This window comes from Triturus cristatus, chromosome 11 (assembly GCF_964204655.1).
Source record: "Triturus cristatus chromosome 11, aTriCri1.1, whole genome shotgun sequence".
Lineage (NCBI taxonomy): Eukaryota > Metazoa > Chordata > Amphibia > Caudata > Salamandridae > Triturus > Triturus cristatus.
Window position 1 is genome coordinate 796287403 of NC_140594.1, and position 24166 is coordinate 796311568.

The 24166-nt window shown below is 45.9% G+C and overlaps 1 protein-coding gene across 1 annotated transcript in view; it reads left to right on the forward strand.

Moving 5' to 3' along the window:
- LOC146785455 (calcium-activated potassium channel subunit alpha-1-like) overlaps positions 1-24166 on the forward strand; it is a 1319298-nt gene that overhangs the window by 961888 nt on the left and 333244 nt on the right. Inside the window, exons 24-25 of the mRNA XM_085633050.1 lie at positions 10446-10670; positions 10849-11008. Of these exons, the coding sequence (XP_085489176.1) occupies positions 10446-10670; positions 10849-11008 (385 nt within the window). The remainder of the gene's footprint in view (positions 1-10445; positions 10671-10848; positions 11009-24166) is intronic.

Here is a 24166-nt window from a genome sequence, read left to right on the forward strand (position 1 = left end):
AGCTTCCTGGGAAGGCTGATCATCACTCTGAGGCAGGGGGGAAGGCACAGCCTTGACCCTCCTGTTCTTCTTCTTGGTAGGTGCTTGGTCCATTGTTCCAGGATCCAAGACCTGAGGTTCAGTGAGGCACTTTTTGGCCTGTGACCTGGTCACAGCAAGGACATGTGATGATATACCTAACATCTCTGCATGAGTCCTGTACTCCACTTCTGACCATAGAGAACTCTCTAGGTCATTGCCCAACAAACATTCTACTGGGAGGTCTGCACTAACCACAACCCTTTTGAGGCCAGTTACCCCTCCCCATGAGAAGTTAACAACTGCCACACTATGTGAAGTAGTGGCATTGCTGGCATTGGTCACCAGGTAGTTCTCACCTGGTATGTACTGTCCAGGGTCCACAAAGCCTGGTGTCACCATAGTGACACTGGCACATGTGTCCCTGTAGGCTTGAGCCACTTTGTCATTAATTAAAGGAGTCTGTCTGTACTTGCCCAGGTTACTGGGGCTCACAGTCAGGGACAAATCAATGTCCCCATCACAGATCAAGACTGCCTGTGTCAGGGTTCTGTCTAAGTCAGAATCTCCTTCAGTTCCCATAGTGATTCCCACTACACCCTTTGTCTGGGGACCAACACTGCTAACAGTAGTACTGGGAGCAGGTGCCTTAGGGGCAACAGTGTTGGGGGCTCCACCCTGTTTGCAATCACTAGTCCAGTGAGTTGTATTTTTGCAATGATTGCACCAGGGTTTCTTTTGACCTTCTTTCTTCTTTTTGGACTGTTGTTGGGACCCACCCTCCTTAGCAGTAGTTTGGGGCCCTGTTGAAGACTTCTGGTCTTTAGATTTCTGATCTCCACCCTTTTGGTCTGTTTTCTTCTGATCACCCCCTTGGCCCTGGTTCTGGTTCTTTTGCTTAACCCTGGTTCTGACCCATTTGTCTGCCTTCTTTCCCAATTCTTGGGGAGAGGTCAGATCAGAGTCAACAAAGTGTTGATGCAGTTGCTGGTTTTGACAGTTATTTAAAATCTGTTCTCTCATCATCAAATTATACAATCCTGTAAAATCAGATACCTTACTTCCCAGCAACCAACCCTCCAAAGCCTTAGTGGCACATTCAACATATTCAGACCAGTCCTGAGTCTGTGTCTTTTGGGTGTCTCTGAACATTAACCTGTACTGTTCAGTGGTTAAGCCTAACCCATCTACCAGAACACTCTTCAGGACTCTGTAGTTTCTGACATCCTCTTCTCTAACAGTGAGGAGTCTGTCTCTGCCTCTTCCTTCAAAGGAGAGCCAGAGGATTGCTGCCCATTGGTCTTCAGGAACCTGCTGTACTTTGCAGGCTCTCTCAAGAGCAGTTATCCATTTGTGGATGTCATCCCCACTTTTGTAGGGGGGCACAACCTTAGACAGGTTCCTATTGTCAAAGACCCTATCTTTGTCCTTAGGGACAATGCTGCCACCAGTGGGTATAGACCCACTCTCTCTAGGTTGCCTAGCCTTGTTCAGTTTTTCTTCCATCAGGGCTACTTCTAGCTCCTGCTTCCTGATCCTCAGCTGGGCTTCCTGCATTCTGGCCTCATGTTCCCTCCTCTGAGGGGTGGTCATCCTTTTCCTGGAGTGACCTTGAGAGCCTCTAGAGCCATGAGAAGCATTGGAGTCACCTGAGCGATTCCTTTGCCTCCCAAGCCCTGTGTTAAGTCCACTGGGGAAATCCAATGGGGTAAACCCATTGTCAGTCCCCAATAGCCTTAGTTTAGCTGGGCCAAGTATAACACTTGGCACTGGGCTAGTTCTCCCTTCATCCTCACCACTTTCTGTATCCCCATCACTTTCCTCCTCTGTAGTATGGTGCTCATCTAAGGGATGGCTATTGGAAGGGGGTACCTCTGTGGCATCTTCAGAACGGGGGCCTCCTGTTCCTGACCCTAAGGGGGCTAACTGGGAAGCTTTCCTGAGTTCTCTCTGATTCTCATCATTTTGTAAGAGTTCTCTGAGCTCAGCAGAGGTAGGGTTCTTGGGCTGTTTAAGGCCTCTAAGAGTTGCCAAATGCCTGAGCTCATTCTGGTTAAGGGTAGCAAAGCTGGATGGTGCCCTCTGGGAGTCACTCTCAACAGAGATGGGTACAGTGGACCCCTCTGCCCCGGCCATTGCTCTTAAGTGTGGGTGGATGTGTTGCAATCTACCTACACTTGGGTTTACCTACTAAACCTATCTAGTAGTTGTAGTCAGGGTGTGCTACTCCCTTTGCTCTACAACAACTAAGTTCAGTAGAACTTATGTATATCTAATCTTGTTTTATATGTACCTACAGGTACCTATGTGATCTTTCAATTGGTAACCACGAGATTACAATGGTAAAACACAGCAAGCTCAAATCCAACCGCTGCTCACCAATGTGAGAAGTTGGCCTGGTATATGATGCTCACTAGTTAAAGTGATCACCTTGTACCATGCCAAGCAACCCTTATGGTGTGGTTGTAAGTCAACCTTTTCGGACTAGCTGCCCTAGTGGCAGCGTAGGCTAAGCAGTCTTTGAGGCTAAACTCGTGAAGCGTGTTAAGCCAGCTGTTTTACCAAATGCAACCCCCTTTTATACCAATGAAAGGACACCACACAGATATATATTCAAAATATACATGTATTTATTTCTCAAAGTAACCCCTAGTCTCTTTATGAGCACAGGAGCACAAATCGTCAAACAAGATTATCACAGAATACACAGAGGTTGCACTTTATATGGATAGGCCCTGGTGGCCACTCGAACCATATACTAAAATAGTGGTATAAGTACCACGAACAGAAAAGGGAAAAGGCCTAGGGCCTCTAGAATCGCTGGGCCTACAAGGAGCTAACGTCAGTTAGTGACCAGGAGGTCCACGGGTGGCGTGTGCAGAGCAAATAGTCACACGCGTGCTCCCATAGGTTTCAATGGGTGCGTAAAAAGTACAAAGTTACTGCAAAGAGGATCTTCCGGATGGACTAGGAACTCAAGATTTGGAACACAGGCACTAGAGATGTAATACTACACTTGGGCACAGGTGTGCCAGCTTTACCTCACCCACAGGAAGCGGGTGCATAGGCCTCGAAGTGCGTCGGGTTTCTTCTATCTGTTCCGTGGAGCTTGAAGACAAAGATGCTGCAGGCGGTCGGTCCGGGAGAGATGCAGTGGATCCCAGAGTGGATCGGAGATGTTGAAGACCTGTAAGCAGAGGGGACAGTGTTCACAGTCACTAGCCAGTGACCAGCGTGGCACCAGGTGGGTACCAGGCAATGTCGGGTGCAAACAGGAAGAAAGGTGTAGCTTGTCTCTGCAGCCACGTGGTCCCTGGAGGTTGACGACGTCCAGGAGTCGGTTCACGAGCTGTCCCACGCAGGCTCTCGCTGTCGGCGGTGTCGGCGACTTGATCGAAGCAAACAAGCCTTGGCAAAAGCAATTGTTGTAGGAGATGAAATAAGCTGATGGTTCTGACCAGCAAGGTCAGAAGGACTGCTCCTTTGGAGGGGAGCAAGGGCCAGTCTGGAGCAACCAGACCAGTGGTGTATTTCTTGAAGTTCGTCGCCAAGATGGCTACTAGCCAGCGGGCCAGCAACCGGTTAGGCGCGTTGAGTGGCAAAATGCAGAAGGGCCCCACGCAGATCGTGGAGATGCTGGAGGGCTCACCTTTGGTGCAGATGCTGCTCGGGTGTTGGGCTTCTCAGATCCCAAAGCACAACTTGAGGGAGCCTCGGTTGTTGCACTTGTCAGCTTGTCGTAGTCGTTCCAAGATGGCTGGCTCCACGTGTCTCGGTGCCTCCACGGGTCTCCTCTTTTCAGGGACTGTGGATCGGGCGGTGAGAGGTCTGGAGGTCCAGGTCTTGTCAGTCTCTGGGCTCGGGCTCCGGCGGGAGGCGGCGGCAAAGCAGACGTTGATTCGCTGGATGGTGCTTGCGTTAGCAAGGTGGTCACTCCCTGACCACAGGGGAGATTGGCTTCAGTCCTCTGTGCAGCAGAGCGTCGAAGTTCCCGTCTTCTTCTTAGTGTTAAGTTGATTCCAGGATGTCTGAAGTCTTAGGACACAGCTCCTACCTTTAAGCGGATTCTAGGGGCCGGACTACCTGCTAGGTCCCTCCCTATGGGTGGGACCAGGAAGGGGGGTGGTTACACCCCCAATCCTTTGTCCAGCTCGCCCCAGGCCCGGGACTGGTGTGCCCCAGGACCGGTTTGAACTGGCATATGCACCGAGGCTCCTTGTGAGCCACAGGCATGTCTGGTTTCTTTCAAGCCCTACCTGACCAATACACAAAACCCTGTCTGGGGTGGTGCATGCACCTCCCCTGGCAGGAAACCCTTTGTCCACACCTCCCAAGCTGGAAGGACTCCCAGCAGCAGGAGGGCAGACTTGTGTCTGTGGTGGCAGCATCCATTTTGTGGAGCTGAGGCTATGTCTGATTTTACCCGGGTTTCAGGTACTGTACATGTCGTGTCCCTCTAGAAGGGTGGAATGCTAACCCCGTCGCCAGAATTGGCGAGGGGTTAGTATTCCAATTCGTATGACACCTTACTCGACATGTTTTGATAAAGCCAAACCAAAGATAGCATTTAACCGCGAGGTTCATAATGCACTTAAGAGTATATGGTATGACGATATCTGGAAACAGTAGAAGGAAGTTGTTCCGACCACTGCAGACAGGCTCAGCTCATGCCAGAGCACCATCTCACATGGAACCAAGCACTCTGCCTTCAGGATTGTTAAGGCCTGCCATAGGAGTGACTTATAGGTTACCAGGTGTCCCATTTAAGGTTAGGTATAGGTATACTACACCTAAGTAAGAGGTGATTACACCAACTTACCCCAGCTGAGTGATCAGCCAGTTGTGTCAAATTGTTAGGCCAAGCCTGGGGTGGCATAATACATGCTTCAGCCCTTGGCAGGCCTTGGGTACACCAAGGCCCTGGGTACCTAGTGTACACTGGTACAGGGGCTGACAGGGTGATCCACTTCCAATTGGTTATGCACCTAGGGTGCATAGTTTTAATTTAGTAGAGAAAACAGCAGGCTGGGGGTCTGATTGGCAGGCCCACAGCCTCAATATGTCAAAAACCAGTGAAGCAAAAAGCAAAAATTTGGGGTGACCATAGGATAGCAGACCCTACTCTCCTACAACCTCCAAGAGAGTCGGGTGCATACGAGTCCAAAATCTTTGTACAATTGGATATGTTCATATTGTTTGGTAGAATGTACCTAGTTCAGTTATGCACCTGAGGCAATTGGTGTCTAGTCATGGGTGTTATATTCAAGTACCATCCCTGCTATTTATACAGGGTTATCTGCATGCCTAGGTATTTAAAGTGATATGGGAGCCCATCTATGGGGTGTGGCATTTAGGGTGCCGCAGTGGTCTACAGATACTGAGAAATAGGTCCAGTTTATGGTTAGGTCACAGACCTCACCAAGAATTTGCAGTATTTGCATCAGTCAGGCAGTGATTGGGAGCAGCTGCTGATATATACTAATAGGTCTTCTGGGTATAATGAGACCCTGTCCTCCAGAACGGAGAGCCACAGGAATCTGCATAGCGGCACTGCGTGTTTCTTACTCTGTGAACTGTTCATCCAGTTGGCAGTGGTCCGTGAGGTGAATGGTTTTAAGAGATTGGTCATCTACAACAGGGGTTGTTACGTTACACAGCGGATGATGCCCTTGACACATAGAGATATTCGTAATAGCTTGCGAATTCCTGAGCTTTGCTCAATGGTGCATGATGCTTACTCCATCAATTGTTTTCAGACAGGGAATATATCATAAACTCTGGCATCTGCTGCTAGCCAGTGTAAACATTGCCATCCTTGTCTCTTACCTCCTATATTCTAAATTGGGAAGGAATTGTTGCAAAGGCAGCTTAGTCGAATAGTTTTTGTTTCAATATGTGGCTTGTTATGACCAGGGAGTATTGTAGGTGTTCGTCACGAGTCTTTCTCAGTCAAGCCTCCATATCTTTGATTTGCTCTTTGAGGTTTGTCAACTCATGCATTTAACACTGTTTGGCGCCGGTTTTATAGATCACACATCCTCGTATAACCATCCTAAAGACATCCAAGAGAGTGAGAGGGGAGGAGACCTTACCTATATTAAGTGCATAGTATTCTACCACGTGGCCCCTGGTGTATTCTGCCAACCCTGACTTGAAGTAATATAGAACTTCTGACAGACGTAGGGAGGCCTAAGCTGAATATGAGTCTGGAGAGCTTTGGTGGCACTCAGGGCAGGTCAAAGCTGATTTCAGTGACCCGTCACTGTCATTGCCTCCATTTCCTTTTGTTCCATTGTAGGGATTTACCCATTCTGGGTTCTGCTGTTCCAGCCTTGTGCAGAGTACTGATGTGGCCAAGAAGATTAATTCCTGTCCAGCTGCTCTTTGGGGGCCTGTGGGCCATTCTGTGTCATGCCGTTGTTCAATGTCCACATCTACAGCCAGTCCCAGAATGTCTGGTTTTATTTTTAAAAAGTCTGATTTATTGTCATGTAAGACTTTTAATTTTGGTAGCAATAGGAACATGTAAGCTGCATCGCTCTCAGTTTCTGCTTAACCACTCCGAAGGAACGTAGCAGTTGCTGCACATACAGTGTGTAGTCTGGATATATGTTCATTCATGTCCCATCTAGATGAAGGTCTTGCTGGGAGCAGAAGTGATAGAGGATGACATTCCTGTCAGCATAATTGGCGAAACGGGAGAACAAAGCTCTTGGGGCTGCTCCAGGCGTGGGTTGTGCTGTGAGCACCCGATGGGCATTCTTGGTGATAAAGCAGGCAGATAGCACATGGACGAATCCATTTGGTGTTTTCCCCATGATCACGACAGGGGTATCCAATAGTTTCTAGTCCAAGTAAGTCCCTTGTCTGCCAGGAGTGTGCACACTGAACGTTGGAGTGTGTCAAGGTCCCCAGGCAGGTAGTCGTGTCATTATGTACGTTGGAGCGAGCAATGAATGAGCATCCACCAAACTAAGGGTCCCAAACGTCCTATGCTCTGGCCCTAACTGAAGACCTTTCTGCCCCAGGAGCCCCAGTCCTTCGCCTCTCACCCACCCGCAGCGAGACAGTCTTGGTGTGGTGTTGCAAAGGAGGGGGAAGAAGGGCTGGTGCCCCGGGAGCTGCCAGTTTCTGTGTGAGATGTCCAGAGAGCCACAGGGGGTTCACTCAGGCATCACATTGTAGGGGTCTTGAAAACTTGCTCCTGCTGCCCTGCATCATGAGTGGCTAACCCTCTCCCCGGAAGTCAACGAGCAGTCAATGTCATCTGCCGGTGCTCTGTCAACCACTGTTGTTGAGCCCAGTGTCCTTACGGCTCAGGGGGTGGATCCACAGACACCCCAGTTCCTTGTGGCTCATTCAGATCCTGTACTTCATGTGTCACAGTGTCTGCACTGAACACGGATTTTGGTCAGTCGATGCGGCCCAACCACCTCAGGGGGTTCGAGGCCTTGCTTCTCACTGCCTTGCACCACCTGCAACCAGCCTTCCCTTTGACAGGATGTCGTCTGTCAATGTTGCCCCCATGTGTTGCTGCCGGCTCTGGTGGGGAGTCGGCCATCCTAGTGACAAAGCGTGTGAGTCTGCAGATGCTCTTGAGCCCTCCCAGCCCCAGCAGAGCAAGTCTGTCAAGCTGCACAGGGTTGTCGCCAAGCCTAGGCAGTTTTCTTCAGTGGGCCCTCGATTTATGCCACGATGACTGCTCTGGTGTGACCAGTCCTCCTTGGCTCGCCAGTTCAATTGGGCAAAGTCCGAGCAGTGGGGGGGGGTCAGCAGCAGAGCCCTAAAGCATTGCACAGTCCTTTCGTGTCCAGCCGGTCTGCCAGATTGGGTCAATTGCCACCATCTTGCGGGCTCAGCCATGCCCCCCCATGTGCAATTTATTAATTATGTTACCCAATGTGGTGCAGGGCCATGCCTCACACAAGATGAAGCCTTAAGTAAGTCATGATGCCCCTTCCTTCCCTCCACAATTGTAATGGGGAGAATATTACACTCTGGATATATGGTTCATGCCTTTGTGTGTTTTTAATTGTTTAAAAAAAAAATCATATTTCAACTAAATCCGGGATGCAAGAGGTTGAATTTGTGAAGTGGGGTGGAATCACACGGAAGAGACCTGTCGACTATTAAGAGTTTTTTCCCTGTGCAGTAATTACAGTGTGTAAAATGTGAGGCAGGAAACTTTTTCTCATGTCCTTTTTACTTTACTGTGGTAAACTGTTACACATGTAAATCTTTGTTTTTGCAAACATTGTCATTATTGGAAGGTGGTTGTAATTGATGTGTCAAAGTGGGCTTGTGCCACACATAGAGATATTCAGTCCTTTATTTACAAAGTGTTTGCATTGGGTTTTTAAATGCAACCCAACATAAAGTCTTCTGCTGGGATTTATAAACCAACACAAATCACAACGTGCATAGCCTTGTATTACTTTACGTTATTTTGCATCAAGGAGGCATTCGATGTGTGGTGCATGAGCACAGCCGCCTGTTGGTTTTGATGGAGAACCCTGTCTACAAATCATTTTAAAAAGGAACTTGCACCCAAATCCTGTGCCTCCTTGAGACATGCTTAACTTAAATGTTTTCTTTTCTTCTCGTTCTTTCCTCTTTGCATGTGTGCTGCATTGTACAGCACAATTACAAAGAGGAAAACGGCTTACAGCATAGAGCCACTTCCTGCACAAACACTGCACTGAGTATAGCACAGACAGTCTTGCACTATGACACAAGGGTGCCTGCATTGGTGCATGGCAGCCACAAGAGCGTCAGTGCAGGAAGAAAGCAGATCTGTGCCACTTCTAAATAGATGTGCCTCAGTTCCTATCTCTCCTGTTCCGGAACGCAGCATAACATCTTTACTTCCACACTATTAAAAATAAGTCTACTTACACATTTTAATTTGCTCCATGTGAACTCTCCTGTAGGATGATGCACTCATTAATTGACACATAAGCATATATTTTGGCATAAATGCTGATGAAAAATGTGCATTTAATACACACTAATTTATAATTTAGATTCACTAAACCTTAAATCAAGGAGGTTGTTGACACAAATGACCTGAGTTGAAAATGCTGTACAAATAATCTAATTTCTGTACAAATCTTGTCGGCCTCATCAAACTATCCCTGGGCATCATGATCTACATCCATGCTAAGCATTTTGAAAGGGTCAGTGTGTGACTGCAGCCACGGCCCATGCAGGTAAGAGCGGTGGTGCTGGGTTGCGGGGGGGAGGATTCGACAGACGACCACAAAGGAATATTGAATAAATAATTAATTTACCCTCGTCATCTGTCAAAATCCACCCACCCCCACCGCTCTTACCCGCACGGGCCACAGCTGTGTGACTGTATTTCTAAATAAGATGCGATCTTTTAAACATATGGGTCTGATTTAGTGACGTGAAGTGGGTGTGTCTTATTTAAGAAGACATTTTCCCTGATGTAAAACAATATAAAGACTGTTTATCCTGGCTAAAATAATCTGATGACTATTGGGCCTGATTTTCATGTTTGTGCTGATTTAAGACTATCTTAAACCAGGGTAAAACCTCTCTTTTAAATTATGACCTCTTACCACGCTTAATACGGTCTTGAATCTATCTCAAATCTGCTAAGCCCCAGACCATTTCTTTAGCTTTGACACTACATTCCTGCAGAAAATCCAAATTTTATAGCAATTCTCCTGTTATTCATGATATCTAGATTATGGAAAACTTTATGTCTCAGACTAATCAGAGTTGTGTTTTACCTAATCAGGAGGATAAGCAAGGATCTCTTTTTGGAGCGACGTCTCTTAGCGCATAATTCCCTTACAACTATTATATTGTGGCCTGTGACCAAAATATCTTAGGTCGCTGATACGTTCACGACACCTATATACGTTATAGATCTTCTACTTAAGGAGTTAGCTCGGCAATCCAATATAATATAAGTTGATGGTACTTTGATCCTGTATCGAGGGTCGTCCCGTGCACTTCCCAGCTAGTCGTGGGCTCTATATTGTTAGCTCGCAGACTACGGTTATATTTATGCGGCGCACCAGAGGAGAAATCACGAATAGTGAGCCTGATGCCCTTGCAGTTAAAGCAAATACTTGATCTCATCTCTGATCATTGCCCTGAAGAAGTCCTATATTAGGACGAAACGCGTCGGCTGTACTGTATGTGGAGTCATTAGAACTGGACTCTCCTTTATTAATCTACACAATATGAAACTGGAATAAAAAGAAATAATCAAAGAACTACTTGTTTTGGAAATATTTGTCCGGTTGGACTATACTATGCAATGTGGTTCACCTTCGCTTATGTATGACGTTGGTGAAGGCACTTAAACAAAAGGGGCCACATTTGTGAAGACTTTACCCAAGATAGCCGAGCTACACATGACTTCCCTAACATCTGTTTTTCCTGCCTTTCAGAGCCGAAAGCATATCGCTGCATTGAATCTGAAGGATCATATAATTGTTGGGCTGTTTGGAAACGCCACCTCCACGCTGACTGACCTGAGAAACTTTGTGATGCCCTTAAGGGCCAGCAATTTCACCTACGAGGAGCTGAAATACATTGTGTTTGTTGGATCTGGTGACTACATGCAGCGGGAATGGCCATTAATCCACAACTTCCCCAAACTGGCAGTGCTTGACGTAAGTAACTACAGCCCTACTGTCCTGATCCTCACTGAGTTCCATCTCTTGATTGATACATGATTATCATCAACTTACAGTCCACATAGGGGTGCCATGTAGGCAACAAGCTCGTTCTTATGCATAACAACACTGTGCTGGAATTGTAGTGATATTTAATCTCGCTGTTTTTGCTCAGGGTACTGTGCTGAGCCGTGCGGATCTGAATGCAGTGAATATTCACCTTTGCTCCATGTGTATTATCCTTTCATTGGACTGTAGCATTGAGAACAATACCACCCTGGAGGATGCAGAGTGTATCCTGGCTACACTGAACATTCAGTCCATGCAGGTCCAAAGTCAAATTTCACACAGAGGTGAGACTTACTCTTCTTTTACCCTTATCTAATGCTTACACTTATATCTTGTCCAGGTCTCAACAGCACACTCAGGAATCTAAAATGTGATGGCAATGATACATAGGCCAGCGTTATTGTATAAGAGAGAACTGAGACTTTGGAGAGACAATTATTTACCTTGTGAATGCTATTTTCATTCTCCTCCTTATCTATGTTAAATGTTTTAGTTATCTTGTGTGTTTAAAGTATGTCTTCAGGTTACAGTAATTCAAAGCATATGATACATCTTCTTTGCACCAGTAAGAATGTGAAATACATTAAATGTGAAAAGGGTGTATATGCGTGTTATAAGTGCATATGCCTGCTAGTAAGCACCTTTCCTTACAGGTGCATTATATGAAAGGTTAATTTTTTTTTATATTTCAATTTGTTCTGCAAGTATATACTCTCCACGTTTTTACTTTTCTTGCATATGCCTTAAGTAGAACATATTTCAAAGTGACCATCACCCCAGTTTGCCAACGCCAGACCAATTGTATTTTCCATTGCTTGTTTTAGAGCATGTGCTCACTAATCACTTGATGGCTGATTTAGAGTGTTACAGAGTGGGTACTCTTTTGCAATGGTTATGCAGTAGCCTCCCCACCAAACTCTCGGTCCACACAATCAACATACCCCTCCAATGGCCCAACGGAGTACAGGCTGCCAGAGGTAAGCCATATGACTGTCCGCCCTATTTATAGAGGGAAATAGAATGGCTTTTTTTGCTGTTGTCACCACCAGGTGAAACAATGAAAAAGAGTAGAAAATAAAACAAAATAACCCCCACCCCATTGTAGCACATTCCCATGGGGTGGGAGTCATTAGTTTTCCATTTGTCAAAAACAAACTCCCGCTTCTAGAATTTGTTTTTGAAAAATGTAAACCTTTGAAATTGTTTGAGGCTGGCTATCATGTTTGACTGAGCTCAAACTTTTCCAACATTGACAGTAACTACCATGACGGCACTTTCTGCCACTGAATAGAGGTGTTCCTGGGGTCAACAAACATCTCTAAGTTTGGTGAATGAGGGAGACAGAGTAAATTAAGTACTTCATCACCCTGACTAACATTAATCAGTTTGCCAAACTGTAGATCAGGTCCTTGTTCTTTTAACACTTTAATTGAGAAAAGTACCTATAAGAGTATGCAAATTACTCAGTTTTTTCTAGTTCTCACAATTTGTTTTCCTCATGTATTTACCTGATTTGGAAAAGTCATTTCTATGTAAGAATGATATGTTTGTCAAAAGATAAACATACAAACAGAAAATACATGTGAAAGATAAATAACCAGTGTGGATTTGTCTGTTCTCCTATAAACGTTTAAGGTATAAAAAAGAAATCAAAATTTGAGTCTTTGACCACTTCTGATGAGATGATTGAGAAAAGTGGAGTATTATGCAGGGAGGCTGGTTTGGTTTCACTATGTAATACTCTCACAATACCCCAAAATAGGTCCTTTGGATTCACTCTAATAAATCCCTAGCTCAGTACTGGTAGAGTGTCACAGAGCAGTCCGGTTTTACTAGAGGAACATGTGTTAAGCATTTTAGAGTTCCAACATGGATGTTCTGTAATTGAAAAGATTTTAAGGAAATCCGACACCAATTTATAGCAATAAAGCTGATTTTTATATAAATTTAAGACACCAAAGTGAGCACAATCGGATGACTATAAATAGAGTTATGTATTTTAGAAGGATAAATAAATCAGTGCAATTCATCACAAAAAAACGTTGACGTTGTGGTCAATGGAGAAAAGCAATGGTGAAAATCGGTCACTTGTAGATCAATCCTAGTGGAAACTACTGGGGGATAAGGTGATGTGGGTCCCATGACCAGGCCACGACAGTCAGTTGAATTTTACCTGGCTCATAGGGCCCGGGTGCAGATTGGCGCTGGCTATCCTTGGTGCTGAAGCTGGATCAACTGGGTAGCTTGTTTTACCACTTAGAAGGTGCTGGTGAGGAAACAGATGCAAAATTCGACAATGGTGTCACTGAGGGGGCAAGTTAAAGATTCTGTTGATTTCTTTCGAGGTGCAGCATCGAATAAAGGTAGTGGTAGCTTCACTGGCCATCAACAAGCATAGGCAGTGACAAGCTCAGCTTGAAATTTCTTTGACGTCCTGGAGTCTGGGGAAAAGGGTAATCACCTTATACTTGCTGGAAGTCAGGGCTACATTTCCCACAATGCACTGAACCATTTGCTTTTGGACAATACCTTGGCAGACCTGATGGCCAGTGTTTTTTTGGTTCTGGGAGCATGGGGTGCCTGTGGATAGCAGGAGACTAGCACCTCTATTCCAAGGGAGTTCTGGTGTTGCCTTTGGCTCTCAGAAAAGTTCCTCTTGCCTGGGGAATGGGTCTCTGGTCCAGAATGTGTCAGAGTCATGCAGTTGAAGGGTGGTTGCCACAGGTGCAGAATACAGCACCTTTGCTTTGGGCAGGTCCTGAAGTCACAGCCTCGGATCTCTTCTTTGCCCTTCATTGCAATTCAAATCAGATCTGAGGTACTGGTGCCAGGGGTGCCCCTTAAATCCTAGATTTAAGGGTGTTAGGGTTTGGGTGCAAGTAGACAATGGGCTACTAGCCCCAGCGGCTAATCTGCCCCTGTGGTGACCACATCTGGGGTGTGTGTAATCTTTTCTACCCAGAACCCACTATTCCACCACTATTACAAATGGCAGATCCCTTCCTTGGCTGAACAGCCAAGGTAGCCCACTCTAGGGCTGTTGCTAGGCTTCTGGGGGTGTACGCCTCCTGACTACCTAAATTTCCTGCCTGACTGGGAGCAAATGTGCCTGGGAGCAGAGGGTGGCTGTTTCCTCCTCTGGGAGGAATCCTGGATGCACATCAGGGGTGGTGCAAGCTTTGAAGCTCACCACTTTGATGTGCCATTTCACTAGTCATTCTGACAGGGAGAGAGGTGTCTCCTCCTTCCCAGGCAGGCCAAGGTTTCTGTCTCCTGGGAGTAATCATACCCCCTGGCAAGGGGTCAGATTCATGTCTTGGTGGCTGCAGCTGCAGGCTGTCAGTCAGGGCACAGGAAACATTGGAGCAACCTCTAAGGTAGTCACCTGGGTGAATGTCACATTAAGTCCAGCCTTAGAATAATGTTGGGTTAAATGAGACAAGTTGTTTGCTACCTAACATGACTTATTTCAGTGGAACCATAATGAAGCTGGCAACCTCAGGGTGCCCTTGTGCTAGCCCATGTCAGCCTTTGGCCCCTGAACACTTATAGTAGCCCTTAATGGAAAGAGGCTACTATATGGACATATACGCTTGCACTTATATGTCCACACCTTTCATTTAATGCACCCTGCCTCCTGGGCTCAGTAGGCCGGACTTAGTAGTGACTGACACATTTTTTAAAAAGTGCTGTGAATTAGCCACGCATGGTGAGGGCAAGGTTGAGTTGCAGCAATTTGCACTGCTGCAGCAGTCTGCATTGGCAAGCCTGCTGCCATCTGTTTACTTGGGTCACTCAGGGTGGCCCAATCAGTGCTTCAGGCCATGGTGACCCGTTTAACTCCCAAGCCCTGGGTACCACTGATACCACTTACCAGGGGCTTATAAGGGGGTCAAAGTCCTTGCCAATTGGGTTACCAATTCACATACATAATTTATAGGGACAGATCACTGGCGTTGGGGCCTGGTTAGCAGGCTTCAATGAACTTTCTGCAAAATAGATGGCTTGCTTTTCGATAAAATATCATTGTGAATAACATGCATCAGGGATCACCTCAGTGATCCCTGTGTCCTGTCTCACAATAAACATTCTTAGTATTGTCCACTTTGTATTTTGACAAGGACATTGTTTTCTTTTTAAAGGCACTCTATAGTTTCTCCTCATACATAAATTTGTTTTACATAAGTGTGATGGGGCACTGCGCCTTTTTTTAAAGGAACTGTATAGTGGCTCCTGCTCATACATGACTGTATTACTTGAGATAACATCATTTGCTTATGCTCTTTCTTTCAAGTTACCAGATTGTGACTGATCTTCAAATAGGTTGTTAATAAAACCTCTAAAATAAGCCATAATTTAAGCACTATTGCCCTCTGCTGCTGGTGTTAATAACTTTTAACACTGTTGAGGTCATTAAATTTTGCTAACTGCCCGCCCTACAGTTATGAGCTTTTGGCCATGGAGGACAGAAAAGGTGATTAATAGGGTCAAGGCCTGGCAGGATATGTGTGCTACGGCTACAAGTTCCTATACACACAATCTAACATCCACTAACAGTCAAAGAAGTCAACATTCTCTCTTTCTGCCACATACAGAATTGTACTCAATTTTGAAAGGAAACAAAAGAGAATAGCTAATGTTAGCATAACAATAAATCAGATTACACACAACTAATATCAACATTCCATCAAGAGTGCTAATTTAGGTGATGACTCTCATGTCTCTTCAATTGACAATTACTTACATTTACATTACAGAAGTTTCATTGCTCGAGTCACAAAGTGGAGTCTAGGCTTGTTCTTAATTTATTTCTTAGTTTGCACTTTTAATATAGTGCAGATTTAGCCCTCAGCCATCACAAGAACCAGAGTATGTTACAATTGTTTTAAGGCATGAGGAGATTAAGTGATTTGCCCAGAATCTCAGGATGCTGAGTGGAGTTTGGGAAAAAACATGATTCCACAGTTCCAAAGTTAGTAGCGCCAGCTGCTATGTCACATCCTTGTGCTTGACTCCCTTGCTCATTATGGCCTGTAGCTAGAGGTCCCTCACTGCGATGGGTCTATGCAACTTCCCGAGAGCAGAAATTCCACAACTCAAGACCTAAACCTAGTCAATATTCTTGTTAGCTTCCCTGACACTTCTTGCGCACCCTCACCTTAAGCTCGGACATGTAAATCTTGCAAGGGCCAATAACTAGCATTAATGACTATCTCCATGGTTAGCAGAACAATATGGTCCACAAACCGTGATTGGTCCAAAACTTGATTGGACACTTGTCAGTGAATCTTAGACGTGTCTACCTTACACATTTGACTACCTGAGCCTCGCCTCGTTCACCCATAGGCCAGACTGCATTTTCTGCTGTAAGTATTTTTCTAAGCCAAGGGCGGGAAGGAAGACTGGGGAATTTAGACGCCAATGCAATCCGAGCAGCATGATCTTAAAGCAGCTCTCGCCTTATTGATTAACTTCTGGATGTGAATTAATCCAGCCGAGGATAATCGCTGGCTGAAGTAAATGTTTTTCAGTTTCTGAGCGCCAGCCCTGGATGGGGAAGACAGCAAGTTTTATAAGTCCCGCTGATAGATAAACAATTTTTATCACAGCCTAAGTAAAGATGAGATGCCGCTGTCCTCTGCTTGTTTCGCTAATGCGTTTTTTATTTATTGATGATAATGTTCTTTAATTTAAGGGCTCTTTTCTGTCTCTGGAAAACAGCGTAAATCTGGCGAATGGTGTTAATTGAATAGGCTAGGATTTATGAGGCAATGACGACAGTCGCCTCGTTCTCAGCAGAGGTGGCGAGCGCGCCAAGATGCAAGGTCATTTTTCAAGTGCTGCGCAGCCCTTGCAAGATTTAAGGGCGGTGGAAGAGCGTAGACAGACCAGCAGTATTTAAAGGAATATGAAGAGCCAGGCATCCAATCACATGCCCTGGTGCTGCGACAGATTTCACGGACACCTGCACTGTTGGGACAGTGTTTGCAGTGACTGCCCCATATCCAGAGCCTACGGACAACATGGTGGAAACTGGCATCTGTTGTGTGTGTTGATATCCATAACTATGTTTTTTTCAGTGAATATATATGCCAAAACAATACCCTTTCAGGCTTAGAGTGGGGCATAAATTATGCAAAAAAGGAAGAAAGGAACGCTGGGTACTTCCCGAGTTTAGGTGGAGAGCCTACTATGTAGAGTACACTACAACATTCAAGATTCAGAGGGTCTCTGGTGCCTTATATATCTATATATAGGAGTTGCTCTCCACATCAACTTGGGAACTATCCAGTCTTCCCAAGTGTAATGTGATGTTTGTTACTAGTGTTCTGTGTGGGGAGACGTCATAACCCACAAGAAGCAAAGCCTTAGGTCATAATGCCCCTCCCTTAAAAATAGTAGTGCACAGTACATTCTACTCTTCATATAAATGGTTTATGCCATGGTATTTTCTCTTGTGCATTTGTTTTCAGAAATGCAATTAACCTAAACCACAAGTAAAACAGAAACTGGGAACCCATGTTCAAGAAATTCTTAAAAACCTGTATTTTTGCAGCCCCAGACCACATAGTGCTATCACCCATCTGATCTTTCTACCCGACTGTACTCACTAATTTTCTCACCTCAGACCCCCCCCCCGCCCCTCCGCTTTCGTTAGCGTCAAGGTGCTCCTTGGAGTGAACACTGCACTCTATAAATGCTCTCATTCATTTCTTCTAAAGCAGTAAGCAACGGGTTAATTTGTACAGTAATGTAAATGCACTATCTAGAGATATTGTGATTATTAGGAGAGTTGCATGTTATCTTATTAGGACTCCTTTATTCTCACTGCAATGCCAGTTACAATAAATGTGTCCAAATAAAACATGTCACTTAGAACGATTGTACTCATAAATACACTTTCACTCATCCATTTACTTCTACTGTACAAAGGGCAAATTCGTACTATTACCACTGTACAGTGTAATTGATTTGCAAAAACAATTCTTACTGTCTCACAAATTCTGATCACCAGCAGTTAAAGTGGAAGGGACACTACACACACAGAGCTTAGTTATAGAGTTTCATCCTCAATGCATTGAATTAACCAATTTTGCTCTGGATATGGTTGCATGCCTATAGAAATAACTGCTGCACATGAACAAAACAGCGTGGCATAATCCATGCACCCAAATGTACAGAGAGTTACTTGTTATTTAATACCATTATTGAAAGTCTGGAGGAGGCATCAAAATGCATGCCCACTCCCCATTCTCAACTCTGAAAGTGGAGATGAATCAGACTGTGTGATGTTCTATTGAAATCCTCCTTTCAAGTCCTAAATGTTACACCTCTTACTTTTTTTCACACCATCCTTCAAATTATCGCCTGCTTACCCTTGCTCTTTAAACCCAGTAAACATGGAATTGATCTCTTGCGTAAAGGCTTCTTTGGTGCTGTAGATTCTATGGGCACAGGATAGTTTCCAATTGGCAGGGAAACTAAAATGATGCGATTTTCTGGTTGTGGGATTTTTCCACACAAATATGAATTTACCACATTTGCCACATATTCCATCATCTGTCGCATAATCTGCAAATTGCTGTAAAAATATTGATTCTAGCTCAAAAGCATCAAACGTTACTAAAAATGCAGCAACACGTGTTGTTATGTAGTAGAAGCCCTTATCAAAGGTTGGCTGACAACTTTCTAATGCTTATCTCTGCATTTGGGTGTCAAAATGGTACTAATTATATAAAACGTTTGCCCAGATAGCGTTAACATGTGTAAAAATCGCAAAAGAATGAGATAATACTAACACAAAATGTAGGCCTCTTAAATTGCCTATTCTTGAGGTAAAATGTAGTCAATACTGCTGCATAATTTGAATCTCCTCTGCTGCATAATTCTAGTGGCCCTGCCCAGAGGGTATGCTGCACTTGAGTACTTGAGTAGTAGCTCTGTGCATGTAGCACGCTGTATACTGCTGTGGGTTTTTAAAATAAACATGTCTCTAGATGCCCATTTATTAATCTTTTACGCCTAATCCAAATAGCAGATTCTATTAGTGCTTGTACTTAAAGGAAAATATAAATGAAGATTGAGCTGATTGATTTCTTTCCTTATTTCTTTATTTCTATTATTGGTCACTGCAGAATGTGTTTTTTAAAATATTTTAGACAGATCTCTAAATGAAAGCCAAACCTATCCCTGATAGTTCATGATGGGCCATTTAAAATCAGGAGCGCCATTGGAGTCATCACCTTCATCGCAAAAAAATCCAGGATATTCATCCTTTCCCACTCACCTGACCAGCAGGGACAATGTTCAGTGACAGAGAGATTGCTGTAGTAAATATCTACACTCATAACAATAATTTGCTCACCTTTGGCAGGACCTTGATAAGCACTTCTCTGAAATCCAGTATAAGGTTGGCATCATCATGGGGGGGACTTCAACCTTCCAATGGACAGTGTCCCAGATAGAATCTCCTCACATAAATTTCATAGCAGCAGGTCTCACAAACAGATGAAACTATGCTTCAAGAACAACAATCCAATCGACACCGCAAGACTATTCCATCCGAGTGGTAGTGACTAGACATTTTACTCCTCCTCACATCATACCTTTATGAGAATTGATTACATTCTAATGGATACATTTTCAGTCTGCGCGACACAGATCCCCAAGATTGAGCCCATACTAATTAGTGACCATGCATGCATATCGCTTGATCTTTCACTCACAGATATTCACCCACCCCCAAAAAGTTGGTGCCTTAATGACGCACTCCTGGAGGACGACTTTCTAAATAAAAAAATAGCAAAACAATCCAACAATTCCTGCAAAAAAACTCAGGTTACACTTTGGACTCAGTTAGATGGGATGACCTGAAAGCCCCTCTCAGAGGCAACTTAATTAACCTAGCTGCTTCCAGAAAAAATTCCCTGATTAATCTTCTCAACTCTATTGACTCATAGATCAAGTCCTTAAACGAACCCATCAGACATTCCGCTGGCTCCCAAGACTTCCCTAAGCTGCGCAAACAACAATATGATTACAACTAAATAATAAGTATTAGAGCGCAGAAATGGGTAGACATTGTCAACGCGGAGAAATCGACCACTAGAAACAAAGTCGGGAAGGCTCTCGCTAATTTTCTGAAATACTCCAAAAACAAAACCATCACCACAGCCATTAAAAACAAATCAGGCCCCACAGTACCTCCCATCCTAAGATTCTAGACAGCTTCCATAATTTCTACGCTGACCTCTATACTCCAAAAAATACAATCAACCCAAAAGATTGCGTTTTGTACCTGAACACCTCCTCACTCCTATCAGCCTCAGCAGAGGACAGATCCCTGCTCAATGCTCCAAAATCTACTTGCCCGTTAAATCCCTCATGCCAGGTTAGGCTCCAGGTCTGGACAGGTACACAGTGACCTTCTACAAAACATTTTCCGCCACACTAGCGGAACCTCTACTTGCCCTGTTCCATTCGTACGCATCCACCAGCTGCATCCCTGGTCCGGCCTCCGACACCACAGTAGTTATACAGAAAGAAGGAAAGATAGCACTGGATTTCAAAAACTACAGGCCAATAGCATTATTCAATATTGACTGTTATATGCCAAAATCTTGGCACAAAGACAAGAGAAAGTGATAGTAAAACTCAAAACCCCAACCCAAACTAAATTTCTGAAAGGCAGGCTATCTGCCAATAGCATCTGTGTCTTCTGCCACGCCCTTGAAAACGCTCAGTCATCTTCCTAACCCACCATGGCAATGACTCTCAAAGTGGAAAAAGCCTTTGATAAGGTATCTAGGACCGTCCTACATGAGGCACTCTGCAAATTCCAACTAGGCGAGAACTTTGTCGGAATGGTGATGGCTCTTAGCGCAATTCCAGTGCGAAAGTCAGGATAAACAGCTGCCTATTCAACTTATTTCCTTTAGCCCAAGGTTCTAGACAAGGATGCCCCCTCTCTCCCTTCATAGTCCTATTAGTTATTGAACCCCTCTTACGCTCCCTAAAAGTGAATGGCAACATCAAAGATGTCCAATTTCAATCGGGCAGGCAGTTAGTTGCAGCCTACGCCAAAGCAGTTCTGATCTTCACTGAAGATGCGGACAAAGCTATCCCACACATTATAACAGAAATCAACTACTACTCTAGGGAATCTGGCTACACTCCTAACTGCTCCAAAATGGAAATCTTCCCCATGACTATCCACTGTACACCTGCGATGATTCTTGACAACTCCAGCCTGAAATGGCAACCTGAGGTGCTCGAATACTTAAGCATCTGGTTTGCAAAAACCTACATGCCTCCATCTCAATCAATGAGAGTAAAACACTTTCCAAAATTAAATTATCTATTATCCTACTGGTCTCCAAAACTCCTAACTTGGTGGGGCAGGGCATACACTTTGGAAATGATGACAGCTCCTCTAGTCAAATTGTTATCAAACATACTTCCCATAAACCTATCTAACCACTTCTTTAATGCAGTGAACAAAGCTATTTCGAAGTTCATATGGAAAAGGAAGAGGGATAGGATTGCCAGCCCCATCCAAAAACTGAACAAAACCAGGGGTGTCCTAAACATACCAGACTTCCATAGATACCAACAGGTTTTCCTAGCTGCCTAGGGTAATTGGTGGCTTAACAAGACCATGCACTCCACCCCCATGCCTCCCTTGGTTGCAAATTGAATCCCAACTACTCTCCCCATCCAGCTAAAATCCACACTAGCTATCCGCAACCTCATAAAACTACCCATGGCCCACTTTTCCCCCATAATAGCGGATAGGGTAGCAGCCCTTCTACGCATTGACAAAACACTGTTCAAACATCTTGCTGACTCTACCATGGCCTCTCTATGGCATAATCATAAAACCAAACTAGAAGGCAGAACACTCTTCTGGAAACAATGGGCCAAAAGAGGCGTTAACTCCATTGGAGATCTAGGTACAACACTAATCCCCATCCCCTGTGCTGGCTTGAAGTCATGACACAACCTTCCCCCTATTGAATTAAAAAAATTCTTAAAACGTAAAAGATCCATTAGGAGACTTCTGAAATTGCACAATTCAGACCTCCCGACCTTCCAAGAAAACTCAAAAGAATAATTCATGTTGAATCTCATATCTACATACCTTTAGAGCCTCCAAGATGACACCTCCTTAAAGACCTGAAAAATAAATGGCTGTCACATATTCCAGAAGACTTTGGTGCCGATTACGATCCGGTACAAAAATTCCCCGTGCGACTCGTATCCGGTCTTTTTACCGTACGAATAGTACAAGTGCCGTACGAACTGGCAATCACGATTCGCATGGTAAAAAGTCCATACGAACCGCATTTGGAATCATTCCCCACACGTCCTCGGGTCTGAAAATGTGTCCGACACGTCCTCGGACGATTTACCGTACAAACGTGAAAAGTCAAGTCCGACCGAGGAATCACGATCCCACCCGTGCGTCCGAACTCACAACCGTATGGTAAAAACACCGTCCGCACCGAACTCCCATTGCAACCATGGAGATATGTGCCCGCATACGCGCCAAACACTCCCCCCAGCACCCATACGTTCGAGTCGTACTCCCCGTTAATGTACACCCCCTCCCTGTATGTACACCCGTGTACGTGTCGAACCCCCACCCGTGTATGTACACCCCAGTACGTTCGAGTCCTACCCCCACCCCTGTACGTGTCGTACCACCGTGTACCCACACCCCTGTACGTTCGAGTCCTACCCCCACCCCTGTACGTGTCATACCCCGTGTACCTACACCCCAGTACGTTTGAGTCCTACCCCCACCCCTGTACGTGTCGTACCCCCGTGTACCCACACCCCTGTACGTTCGAGTCGTACCCCCACCCCTGTACGTGTCGTACCCCCATGTACCTACACCCCAGTACGTTCGAGTCCTACCCCCACCCCTGTACGTGTCGTACCACCGTCTATGTACACCCCAGTACGTTCCAGTCGGACCCCCACCCCTGTACATGTCGTACCACCGTCTATGTACACCCCAGTACGTTCGAGTCGTACCCCCACCCCTGTACGTGTCGTACCCCCTTGTACCTACACCCCAGTACGTTCGAGTCCTACCCCCACCCCTGTACGTGTCGTACCACCGTCTAAGTACACCCCAGTACGTTCGAGTCGTACCCCCACCCCTGTACGTGTCCGACCCCCATGTATGTACACCCCAGTACGTTCGAGTCGTACCCCCCCCTGTACGTGTTGTACCACCGTCTAAGTACACCCCAGTACGTTCGAGTCGTACCCCCACCCCTGTATGTGTCATACCACCGTCTATGTACACCCCAGTACGTTTGAGTCGTACCCCCACCCCTGTACGTGTCGTACCCCCGTGTACCTACACCCCAGTACGTTCGAGTCCTACCCCCACCCCTGTACGTGTCGTACCACCGTCTAAGTACACCCCAGTATGTTCGAGTCGTACCCCCACCCCTGTACGTGTCCGACCCCCATGTATGTACACCCCAGTACGTTCGAGTCGTACCCCCACCCCTGTACGTGTCTGACCCCCATGTATATACACCCCAGTACGTACGAGTCGTACCCCCACCCCTGTACGTGTCCGACCCCCATGTATGTACACCCCAGTACGTTCGAGTCGTACCCCCACCCCTGTACGTGTCGTACCCCCGTGTACCTACACCCCAGTACGTTCGAGTCCTACCCCCACCCCTGTACGTGTCGTACCACCGTCTAAGTACACCCCAGTACGTTCGAGTCGTACCCCCACCCCTGTACGTGTCCGACCCCCATGTATGTACACCCCAGTACATTCGAGTCGTACCCCCACCCCTGTACGTGTCCGACCCCATGTATGTACACCCCAGTACGTACGAGTCGTACCCCCACCCCTGTACGTGTCCGACCCCCATGTATGTACACCCCAGTACGTTCGAGTCATACCCCCACCCCTGTACGTGTCGTACCACCGTCTATGTACACCCCAGTACGTACGAGTCGTACCCCCACCCCTGTACGTGTCGTACCCCCGTGTACCCACGCCCCTGTACGTTCGAGTCGTACCCCCACCCCTGTACGTGTCGTACCACCGTGTACCCACACCCCTGTACGTTCGAGTCCTACCCCCACCCCTGTACGTGTCATACCCCCATGTACCTACACCCCAGTACGTTCGAGTCCTACCCCCACCCCTGTACGTGTCGTACCCCCGTGTACCCACACCCCTGTACGTTCGAGTCGTACCCCCACCCCTGTACGTGTCGTACCCCTGTGTACCCACACCCCTGTACGTTCGAGTCGTACCCCCACCCCTGTACGTGTCGTACCCCCGTGTACCCACACCCCTGTACATTCGAGTCGTACCCCCACCCCTGTACGTGTCGTACCACCGTGTACCCACACCCCTGTACGTTCGTCCTACCCCCACCCCT